At 37.2% G+C, this 12,274-nt stretch overlaps 3 protein-coding genes and 1 long non-coding RNA gene across 4 annotated transcripts in view; 3 read left to right on the top strand and 1 right to left on the bottom strand.

Moving 5' to 3' along the window:
* LOC145500997 (uncharacterized) overlaps positions 1-12,274 on the bottom strand; it is a 383,300-nt gene that overhangs the window by 161,431 nt on the left and 209,595 nt on the right. The gene's annotated exons all lie outside the window — the stretch shown is intronic.
* Positions 1-12,274, top strand: part of LOC145501057 (uncharacterized) — a 176,870-nt gene that overhangs the window by 146,232 nt on the left and 18,364 nt on the right. The gene's annotated exons all lie outside the window — the stretch shown is intronic.
* LOC145501589 (uncharacterized) lies at positions 592-4,531 on the top strand. The gene is made up of 3 exons (XM_081481031.1): positions 592-716; positions 1,806-3,068; positions 4,443-4,531. The coding sequence occupies exons 2-3, from the start codon at positions 2,051-2,053 to the stop codon at positions 4,529-4,531; spliced, it is 1,107 nt and encodes a 368-aa protein (XP_081337157.1). The 5' UTR covers positions 592-716; positions 1,806-2,050.
* The window catches only part of LOC145501160 (uncharacterized), a 29,060-nt gene continuing 21,002 nt past the window's right edge, over positions 4,217-12,274 (top strand). The window contains exons 1-2 of the long non-coding RNA XR_014051201.1: positions 4,217-4,631; positions 10,371-10,431. This is a non-coding gene — a long non-coding RNA (uncharacterized LOC145501160). The remainder of the gene's footprint in view (positions 4,632-10,370; positions 10,432-12,274) is intronic.

Raw genomic sequence — 12,274 nt, 5'->3', positions numbered from 1 at the left:
CGTTGACGTTGCAGCTTTCACTTTCGCTACGTGACAAATAAGATCGTGTTTACTTTGCAAGTTTATTTCGCCAGAAGCGACGTTCATTAATTTCTTTGTAATTTTGCGAGTATTTCTTGTGGTTTTAGGCAAATGAAGTAAATTATTTGGCTGTTTCATCGCAGCGAGTTCATAGATCGGAAGGAAAATTAAACATTTGCAAGCCAAGCAACGAACTTGTCAGAACGTGCAAGGATTACGTAATTGGTAGGGAAATAACCACCGTACTAAAGATGGCCGTGGATAACGCAATTCTTGAATTATGTGTCTTGCGTGACTTCTTTGCTAGCCCTTTACTCAAGGGAAAAAGCAATTTAATTTAATCGTGATTTTTAAGAAAGAAAGCTGTTGTTAATAGTGTTCGTATCTTCATGCCCATACGTATCCCGAAGAAAGTTCCAGATTAAGACTATTACGTCATCGGAGATTTCACACCGGTTACGACTGATGGTGCAATAATACAGTTTGTTAAATATTGCATAAAACGTACAACAGTTTTTAAAGACATGTTTCGGCATGCTTATGCCATCTTCAGTTTAATACAGTGACTAATGATACGTGACACAAGTTATATACTACAAAATATGAATAAATTATTTACAATATGCATTACAAAACAGTGGAAACGGAAATTACAGAGTTAAAAAGGTGTTGAAGTGATGTAACTGTTTGTTAAGGTCAGGTTTGTTCTTACTAATATAAAAGGTTTCTTTAAGTTTAAGATCAATAGAGCTATTCGCTGAGTCTAAGATGCGAAAACAAGAAGGTGTGTACATGCCCCTGCATGAAGAAAATTGAGAAAGATGTTTAAAAATATGCGAGTTTTTATCGCTTACTGTATGTTCTTTAATCCTGGTAGAAAAATGGCGACTGGTTTCACCAATATAACAGGAATTACATCCCGCACAAGTAAATTGATAAACTACCATGGATTTTAGAGCATCAGGAGTACGATCTTTAAAACTGAACATATTCTTGATTTTGAAAGAAGTAAAAACTAATTTGATATTAAGATCCGTTTCACAAAAACGTTTAAGTAATTGCCGTAGTTTGAGTTCCGTTATTCTAGAGTACTGGCCGATAAAAGGAAGCTTAAAATAGCGTATATTGTTTTCATCATTAACGTTGCGGCTTTTTTGATCAGAAGGCTTGTTAAGATACCGCTTGAAGGTTTTTTCAATGATGTGTGAATGAAACGAGTTACGTTTTAGAGTGTCCGAAAGCTTGATCAGATCGTTTTCAAAACCGGAAGAAGTGTTGTTGATTTTATAAGTTCGGTCAATGAGAGTACGGACAAGGCCAATTTTATAGCGAAACGGAGTGAAACTAAAAAAATTTGTTAAGAGACATAAGCATGCCGAAACATGTCTTTAAAAACTGTTGTACGTTTTATGCAATATTTATCATTATTGCTAGTATTACGACCTTATGGAAACATTATACACGACTTAGCAAGCAAATATCAAGGATGGATTTCCTTACAAGATCTTCGCCAACTGGAAAAACTCTCAGTCAAGAAACGCAAAGCTGAACTAGATGTGTCCTTTCTTCGTTCCTGTAAGACCTTCAACGTGTTCCCGAAATTTATTTGTTTTCCTCTACCTAACACCAACCGTTTTGATGTCCTCGCCATCCGTAAACGTCTACTTCGTAGTGCCATCTCCAAGCGCCAAAAAGAACTCAACAAACTATCCTGTGACTGTGACAAGCTGACCGAACGTGTGAAGAACTCTTTGAACTCTGTTGACTGGTATTCTTAAACAAAGCCTTGAAGAACAATGTTGACAAGAACATCTCTAAAGTCATCTCCACGCATCGAAAGAAACTAAAAAACCTCACAAAGAACGCCGAACTACCCTTCTCACCGAGCGAAACTGTAAATAATCTCTCTTCTTGCAAACTGACTGACGATGAACTTGAACTACTAAAGAATGGACTCGGATTCTCTATCAAACCTCCTCACCTTAACAAGACAAACATTCTGGCTTCCTTTGAAAAGATCCACTACACCATGAAGAACAAACTAATTGATAAAAACTCTGCAACGCACCTAAAAACTGAAATCGCTCATTTGGCTCAGAACTATCTCTCTTCCTACCGTCCTTCAAGCAACGATCTCAAAAAACACCGCATCCTACGAACTCTGAGGAACAATCATAATATCATAATTCTTAAGCCCGACAAAGGTAATGGCGTAGTTATTTTAGACCGTACCGTTTATTTAGATTCTTGTTTTAATATACTTAATGATAAGACTAAGTTTAAACTTTTAGATAACGATCCTACTTTATTAAGAGAAGGCAGGCTTAAACGTTTTATTACTCAACTTAAGAAAAAGCGTTCTATCGATGATGATACCTATTGCAACATATTTCCTAAGGGTTCACAACCAGCAAAATTCTATGGCCTTCCGAAATTACATAAGAAACGTGATAATCATGGGCAACCACCTCTTAGACCCATTGTATCCTCTATTGGAGCTTACAATTATAATTTAGCTAAGTACTTAAGTTGTCTTCTTGTTCCGCTTTTGCCTGATAAATATTCGGTTAAGGATTCCTTTTCTTTTGTTGAAGAGCTCAGGAGTTTCGATTTTAACAACAAGTTCCTTATTTCCTTCGATGTTGAAAGCCTTTTTACAAACATTCCGCTAAATGAAACTATCGATATTGCCGTTGACCTTATTTTGAAACATCATCCCAAATTTTCCATCAAAAAACCCGACCTTAAGAAATTGTTTTCATTTGCCACATCCGAGACTCATTTTCTTTTCAATGGTAAATTTTATGATCAAGTCGATGGGGTAGCTATGGGCTCCCCTTTAGCACCTATTTTAGCTAATCTTTTTCTTGGATTTCACGAAGAAACATGGCTAAATAATTTTAACAAGGCCGACATCTTACTCTATAGGCGTTATGTTGACGATACTTTTTGCGTCTTTAAAAATGAGCGGGATGCCATGTCTTTCTTTGAATTAATAAATTCTCAACATCCCAACATCAAATTTACTTTCGAGAAACAGAACGACGGTAAACTTTCCTTTTTGGATGTTCTGATTGACAACTCTTCGCATGACTGCGTTTTTTCAGTTTTTCATAAAAAAACCTACACTGGTCTCTTAACAAATTTTTTTAGTTTCACTCCGTTTCGCTATAAAATTGGCCTTGTCCGTACTCTCATTGACCGAACTTATAAAATCAACAACACTTCTTCCGGTTTTGAAAACGATCTGATCAAGCTTTCGGACACTCTAAAACGTAACTCGTTTCCTTCACACATCATTGAAAAAACCTTCAAGCGGTATCTTAACAAGCCTTCTGATCAAAAAAGCCGCAACGTTAATGATGAAAACAATATACGCTATTTTAAGCTTCCTTTTATCGGCCAGTACTCTAGAATAACGGAACTCAAACTACGGCAATTACTTAAACGTTTTTGTGAAACGGATCTTAATATCAAATTAGTTTTTACTTCTTTCAAAATCAAGAATATGTTCAGTTTTAAAGATCGTACTCCTGATGCTCTAAAATCCATGGTAGTTTATCAATTTACTTGTGCGGGATGTAATTCCTGTTATATTGGTGAAACCAGTCGCCATTTTTCTACCAGGATTAAAGAACATACAGTAAGCGATAAAAACTCGCATATTTTTAAACATCTTTCTCAATTTTCTTCATGCAGGGGCATGTACACACCTTCTTGTTTTCGCATCTTAGACTCAGCGAATAGCTCTATTGATCTTAAACTTAAAGAAACCTTTTATATTAGTAAGAACAAACCTGACCTTAACAAACAGTTACATCACTTCAACACCTTTTTAACTCTGTAATTTCCGTTTCCACTGTTTTGTAATGCATATTGTAAATAATTTATTCATATTTTGTAGTATATAACTTGTGTCACGTATCATTAGTCACTGTATTAAACTGAAGATGGCATAAGCATGCCGAAACATGTCTTTAAAAACTGTTGTACGTTTTATGCAATATTTATCATTATTGCTAGTATTACGACCTTATGGAAACATAATACAGTTTGTGTTGATCAAGTAATGTGGTGTCTACAGTAATCAATGAATCATCAAGGATTGCTTTGGAATGTACACTGCGTTGCGACTGTAGTGCTAAGAAAACAGTTAAATTTTAAAAGCGCGGTTATAAGATCTAACAGATCTTCTTGTTTTTTTTTTGTTTACTGGATGTGACGTCATTTTTTTGTCGGATGATTCAGATACACAAAAAGTGCCAGGCGTCGCAGAGTGTTCTCCCCCGCCCGTAGTCTGGGAAGGAAAATAGACTACGCTCAAAATGGCCGCCCCGACCCGTACCCTTGTAAATCGAACTTAATTTCTTTGCAGCTGCTGTCTGGAAGTTTATTTGGAACGTCTCTCTTCTAATGTTCAGTTATGGACGTTTGGTCTGTTTCTTGTGATAACCTGATGCAAGTCATTCATCAAGTGACCACTGCTTGCTCCAGCTGTCTGTTCAGCTGATGTTGTCATCTGATCACACCTGGATCACAGCTGATCATTACAGTGCGGAAGACTACAGAAGACACATTTCATATATAGAGGCAATACCTAATCACAACAGGTAAGATAGTTTTAGGTGTATCTAGCTTCAACTCTTATACATCGAAGACGCGGACAATTCCTGTACAAGCAAGTTAATTATAAGAAATTTTCTGTTGCCGTCTACGGCTTGTGAGTGTCCCGCAGTGGCTATTCGACTGCGGCACCCGTACGGCGACTCGAACTTGCTATTTGTTCGAGATTCAGAACATTTCATTGAATTTCTATGGAATCGTTGATTCTTGTCAATTTGAAAATGATATTTATATTTAGAGGAATGAAGCGATTGAAGCGAGCGCTGTTAATTTGAGCCAGAATAATTTACGCAGTCCCTGCATACTAAGCGAACGAGTCACTTGACGACACCTTCTCAAAATCAGCTGGCCACCGGCTGAACGAGCCCGGGAATGAGCCGCCTCTGGAAGTTTGACCGTCTCCTTCCAGTCGGAAAATATATAAAGCTAATTTTTTTTGTTAGGGACAAAGACGAAAAATAACAGAAAGAACGCACAAAAGTAAAGTCCCGAAGATGATATAAAAGGTTAAAAAAGAATACGGTCACTTCGACCCGTGGTCATTTCGCCCCCAGTCACTTCGCCCCAACCAAAAGTCAGTTCGCTCCGTAATCGAAGTCACTTCGCTCCATACAGAAGTTACTTGACTCCATGTAAGAAATTAGTGAAATTTGTCAGGAACTTTTTGTTTTGATGTTGGAGTTGGACTGATTTTCAACTTACGTCAGTTCAGATTATTAACTAATACAGTTTCCAGTCAGTTTGCTTACGTTTGGTAACACTAAATATCATTTTGTTCGATTACTTTCCTCAACACTAATTTTTATACGTTGTAATCCCTCTAAAGCTCCGCTAATACATGGGGGGAATACTTGAAGTGTCCTCGTTAATTATTGTCATTATTGGCCCAGTAATTTTGCTTACTCGATAGAGATGACATTTGGTAAATGTCGTCTCACTTTTACCGTGCGTGATTGGTTGCATTGGTCACATTGGAGATGTTGAACAATACAGTCTTAATTACTAAAGTTGCACTGGTAAACTGAAACCGTTACATTGCAAGTTCACTAATCTAAGAGTGATAAAGAATCTTTTAGGATAGTTGAGGGGTTGTATTCCGAATTTTCAAATAAACAAGTCTTTGAAAGGTTGGCATGTTGTGCCAAAAAAGTCTCACCTTGAATTAACATAAGTTCACACATTGTGTGTGGGTACGTGTGGCAAGGAAACAACAATACAGTCTTCATGAACAGAAATTCTGTACAACTACACGCCAATAAATCAAATACATTTAGACTCATTAAAAAGGTCTTGAGGGCAGTTTATTAAACAATGTGCATAAAACCATCAATCGATCAATGAACTTTGCTTGACTTTGTTGCTATAAGTGAATACTAAACAATGCTCGTAATGGCCGTCTAAACCAGTTTTTAGTTGTCTTGGATGACCAGATGATGGCTAATTTCGAACACTGGAATTACTCCGTGTCCGGCAGTCAAAATTAAAATTTTTAAAATTTTGGTAACATCAAAACCTTGTTTATATAGCTGAAAACTTCACTATTTCCACTGAATTGTGATTTTTAGTGAGCCCAGCACCGGGTATACCGACATATATATCGAAGTATTTAACCTTTTAAGCGCCACAGGGATTCTTAACAATGTTATGTTCAATTTGAATGATTTGTTTCAGTTGTTTGTTAGGCCCCACTAACCTAATTGTGCTATAAACACTGCTGAGGGTACGTAAAGGTTATATTATTTATATTTATATATATACAGGAAACTGATGTAACATAAACCCCTTTTCCCGGAGACTAATTGGCACTGTGGGACCCAAATGTTTTCTTCTGATTACGTCTTAGACGAGTGCTAATCAAAGATTAGGAGTGCGTTCTACCCTGTGATATACGGTACCCCCTGAAACTATGGACCCATCAGGTTGCGGTAAAACCTCGTCTTTGCTGCGTGCTCCCACCTCGCGTCCACCACGGGTGAAAATATGGAGCACCGCGGTAAAGACGAGTGCGACCGCAATTGAAAAAATGCTGCGGTAAACAGACGAGGTAAAACCTCGGGGAAGTAATGTATGTGTATCGAGTAGAGTGGCATTTTTTCATCAATGTTGCCAGTAAACTCCGTCATAATCCAGAATCAAGAAACACGCTTGATGGAAAGTCGAACGGTTAACATGTAAATGCCTATCCTCTAGTTTTTGTCGCTCTTTCGAAATGTACATGTGCTGACTATTAGCAAGCTCTTTTACGAACTCTGACGACACTTTTCGTAGCCGTTTTAATAGGGTTCGCAGGGTTTTGAAGATCACTTGATTACAGCGGCAACTGGATGGTCTCCTACTGCCGTAATCAACAACGCGTTGATCCGCAATTGCGGCTACATGCGCTAAACGTTACCAGTTTCAGGTAAAAATGTAACTGTTCGTCGTCTAGTTCGTTTTTTTTTTTTAATTTTAAAATTGATGCATGGAAAGTAGTAACACAACTTCGTGATTTAGTATTGGAAACAACAGAGGTCAGGAATTAGTGGAAATCAAACGTGAAGCATCTTTTGATTTCCGCAAACGGTGACGTGAAATGTTAAGAAAAATCTACCAGCCTAAACCAGTGAAAGGTTTCGATTCTCCTTTTGATCAAGTGTATAAAGGCGAATAATATATTTACCTGTACGAATCTTTGCCTAAAGGATGATTACATGTGTTGAATGCCCTCAGGAATAAACAAGAGTCGCCGCTTGAAAAAACGCTTATTAATAAATTCTTTGTCGGAATCAGTGGAAATCAAACGGGTATTATTCTATCATTTGGAGATACAGATAAATGAAGTGGGAGAAACTACGTACATACTGAAACTCTTCGAAAGGTAAAAGATAAAAAAGAAAACAGTTGATACCAAAAAATGCGTAGATTACTATACCATAACCCTTACTTCCAAAAAACCGTGGAATTCAATATGAAAATAGCGGCATGTCTTTTCTTGGCAAAGCAACCTTTGAGCTTTCTCCAACATTTTGATCAGAATTGTAACAAGCCAAATAACAAGCCTTATCGCGACCACCTTTGAAGGTTGTTACTTTCCCGCTGAGCCCTCAATGAAGACAGTAGCCGAGATACATCTTATAAGATATCGCATTTGCTTTTAAACCAAAAGCTATTTTGACCATTGTTTATCTCATTCGTGATAAATTTAGCGGCAAGTATACCATGGGACCAAGCGAATTTCATTGGTTGCCACAAAGTAATTTGACGAATTACAAAGTGGCTAATTGATTGACCGATAGATTTTCGATTTGCAAAACACTCACGAGTTTATAAATGGCACTCTTTGAAATTTAGTCTAAAAAGAACTAAGATTCTTAATTTTACATACTCCAAAGTGCAGACCATGTTCAAAGCAAAAGACTTTGTTTGATGATGTAGTTCCACGTATGTTTTGATCACATGTCACTGACATGTCACCGATACAGTCAAGCAAAACGAGCTGAGTGATAAATGGTGGTTTGGTTTCGTGATCCATTCTTGCATCAATCTTGTGCTATTAAAGTTATGTTACATTTGGAGGGCTGTTACTAAACAGGTAGATGTAAAAAAGCCGATGAAGATTTCTCTTACTCGTGGTTTGGTCTCCTGAGAAAATGTTTGAACCTAAGGAAGGGTTCCACGAATATTACAGTTAATAAGCTTACATCTCGATCGTCTGCAAGGAACCAAAGACAAAACTTGGACCAGAAAAACTTGGATTGCTGATTCGATGACAGCTATACAAGAAGGCATAAACAGCAATTGCTGTTTTTATTTACTAGTTAATCAGCGATTGGAGTTAACCCGGTTTTGTAACTGCCTGCTACAAAGCACAGCGGATATAAACAGAAAAGTACGCATGTTATTATGGCAACACATTAATTGGAATTGAAGTTAAATGTATTGACCCGGTTTCTTCTCATCAAAGTGAATTTCAGAGCCATTCCGGCCTTGAGCATTTAGTCATTTCCCGGTCGATTGCATGATGCGTGGACATGAAATAGCGAACACATCATCGCTCTGTCGCGTTCTTCTCGGCAAAATGGAATGCTTTTAAAACACAGTGTTTAAGAACTGAGACACTGTCTTTTACCAAGTTACAAATATTTTTGGTGTAGTTCATACATGCAGCTACCAAATGTTTTTTTGTGTTATCAATCTTGTAACTGACATGAATGGTCGGCTTTATCAAATGCTTCTTTGGGATGAAAAGGCGGAGATTCAAGAGTGAGCATTCAAGCACGCTTTGTCACGAAGAAACGGAAAACAAATTGCTATCCAAACCTGACGCGTCCTCTTTACCGAGGTAATACCTTGTCCAAACATTGCCGTGCCAGGACGAATGCTGACCTCGGCTTTACCTAGGTAAAGACGAGGTCGAGTGTGGGAATACCACATCAATGACGCGTGGAGGCCCCGCGGCGAGAACGTGGGAAATGGGTGAATATTTTCAGGCAGTACTGTAACTTTTAGCTGTCTGTAGCTGAAATCATTATCTTTACGTGAACAGCTGAAGTTTTAGAGACAGATATAACATAATGACAAAGTCCACTATTTTTCCGTGGATTATTTGATTTCCTTGCTTTATGGTTAGCAAGGTGAGGTCAGATCCCATCTATAAACCACAATTTGATGGCTTGTTGATCGCAGGCATCAGCTTTGTTACATGTATTTTAGTCAGTGGCAAAGTTTGAATGTTCTGTGAAGTGACAAAGATAATTCATCGTTTTTCTTCTACTAAAGGCATCTTCTGAAGTGTTAATATAAGTTCTATTTTCACTGTACTTTTATTATTTACCTTTTAGTATAATTTCCAGAGGTGAATATAAGAATTGGACATTCTGATTGGTTGAGAAGCTCATCATATGACGCTATATTCACCCCGCTGGAGCTTGGTTGCTAAGCTCGCCATCTTTGCCATCTTGGCAAGTAAACAGTGTACTCCACAAATTTTAAAGTAGTCAGCTAAAAATCAGCAAAGTGACACAAGCTTCTAGGGGGGTACAGGGGCATGTCCCTCCCCAGGAAAATTTTCAAAAATTATGTGGCTGGAGATGCGATCTGATGCATTTTGAAGGCAACTGAGACAAGAAATGAGGTGTCATTTTTGATCAGTTTCAGCAGACAGAATCGGAACAGAATCTCAGCAAAAGTTGAAGTCTACATTGACAGCTTTCGGCCAATGCACTTTTAACAATGCTACATGTGTGTCTTTGAGCAACTACAAGAAAATTTTAAGTTCTTATCTGTCTATAACACTAGATAGCTATAATTGTTTATTGTTTCCTTCAGAAATAATAACGTGTTCGCCCTTTTTAACTTGAAATTTAAAGCGCAAACTCAAGCTACACTCAAAATTGTCTTACAGAAACAGATTCTTGAATCATTTTCTTTGATTTTGTCTAACAAAAGTAGCCAGCACTTGAAATGCAAGTAACTGGTGAAAACGCCGGCGGCTGGCGCTTCTGGAGAACACTGGTGAACATGGCAGACAGTTGCTGAATGAAGTTTTCATTTATTTGAAAGACATCACTCCAAGTCCAGGATATTTGAAAGGATGGAGAATTTTCAAAATGACTGCTGTCGCCCTTTGACCAAAAATCTTTTTAAGAACTCATTTTCAAGGCTTGTAAGAATCATAAATGCAGTGGTTGTGTCAATCACCAGCAGGTCAGATTGATTGACTGAAATGTTTTTTTTCTTCAAACTAGAGCTACTCATTTTTAGGGAGTGATGACAACAGTGAATGAAGTCAACAACTATAAAACAAAGGTATGGGATGAATTTATTTTTAGTAGTGTTTCATTCGTCTGTTTTACTGGTGAACTTGACGAGTAAATTGATTGACAATCGATGTACATGAAAGCTTCTCTTAAAACTACGGCTGCATATGTGTATGCACATGAACAATTGCATTTGTGTTTTTATGTTTTAGTCTGTTATTTTGTAGTCCTTGATATTCACCTCTAAAAATTATGCTAAAACAGTTATTCCAGGCTCAGTGAACATTAGTGAATATTAGCCTCGACTTCATCTCAGTGAATATTCACTTCATAAATGACACCGTTGTTTTAATGAAAAAATTCTATTTTTCCATGACTTCTATGTTATGAGACCATTATTTGGCTTTCCACCATTGCACAAAAAAGCCAACGAAGTGCTGCAAAGGTGGTGTGTCTTTGCCTTTTATAGGATCGCTCTGTGTTTTATAGTGTACTTGTGTTGCATTTAGTACATGTCTTCTAAGCTAGAAGTACAAATATCAGCTAACATTTGCACTCACGTGTTGGTTTATCCCTGGTTTATCATAAACAAACTCTGTGTGACCGGCTACTGATTTGAATATTTTTGCTGATGAATGAAAATAGTCAGCATTCGTCACCGTTTCTTAGTTCTGGCTTACTCTTATAGATCTTGGCTTCGGAGTACTCTTCCATTGATTCAATTTTCACCCTCGCTGAATACAGACTGAACTAGTTGTGGCCACTGGAACTATTAAAGTCAACAAGTGTAATCAAAATACAGGCAACAAAATATGGCTGTTCCCACATTTAATTCATCCCTAAGACAAGGCAACTCAAAGTTGCGCACGTGAACAGAATAAATAACTGTTGTCCCAGTTATGTAACAAAAGCATGCCATCTTGCATCCTGATCTACCAAGCCATGCACAATACAGAATCAAAACTACTGGAAATGAGCGATCGTGAATGATTGTAAAAGCAAATTGTCTCATATACACATGCTTTGCGATAATAGTAAATTGTCTTCACCCAGGCAATAAGTCTTAATTCAGTCTGCATTGGGACTTCACTCTCTTTTTTTGTGAAATGCAGTCAGAATGAAAAACCATTTCAAAGAAAACCCCAAAACTTCAAAAACAATGAAAGAAGCCACAAGATGAGTACAGAATGATGTAGCAGATAGACACGAAAATGAGGCCCAAAACCCCTGAAAAACCTAGAGGGGCGGCCAATTTGCAATCTTCACAAAAACCCTTGATTTTTCGTAGCTGCAGACAGGCAGAAAGAAAATTAGGATGCATTCTCTCTTTCCTCAAGAACGCAATAATGTAATATATCTCAAAAACTATTCAGTGAAAGTAAGAAGACTTAAGACAAAAAATGTTCAGGAAGAAATAATCTTTAATTCTAGACATAAATCACTCAAAACAGAACACAACCAAATGAGTCAGGGCAAGCCAGAGATTGAACAATTGAGAAAAATGGTATTACTTAAGCCCTATTTCAGGGCGAAAAACTTTTTTTATTCCATAAAAAACGTTCAGATTTTGGTTGTCTGAAAGTTAAATTCACTCATCCAAAAAAATTATTAAAGTGAATAACAAAATATCCTTAAAAAACGTAGAAATTGTATAATCTGTTTTGTACCAAATTTCAAGTGTTTATTTTTACAGTTATTTCAATTTCTGTTGTTCTTTGCACTTTTTAATACAACACCATTTCATATAGACACATTGGGGATCACTCACATTCTTTATGTACAATACACGACTCGAGAAAATGTAGCACATCTATGAGGCATTAAAACTGCAATCTAAGATGAAACATATAAGTCCTGGCAATATTCTGAGGTTGTTTTCAAGGAAACATCAG

The sequence above is a fragment of the Orbicella franksi genome, chromosome 10 (assembly GCF_964199315.1).
Source record: "Orbicella franksi chromosome 10, jaOrbFran1.1, whole genome shotgun sequence".
Taxonomy (NCBI): Eukaryota; Metazoa; Cnidaria; class Anthozoa; order Scleractinia; family Merulinidae; genus Orbicella; species Orbicella franksi.
This window is presented reverse-complemented; position numbering and strand designations above follow the sequence as displayed.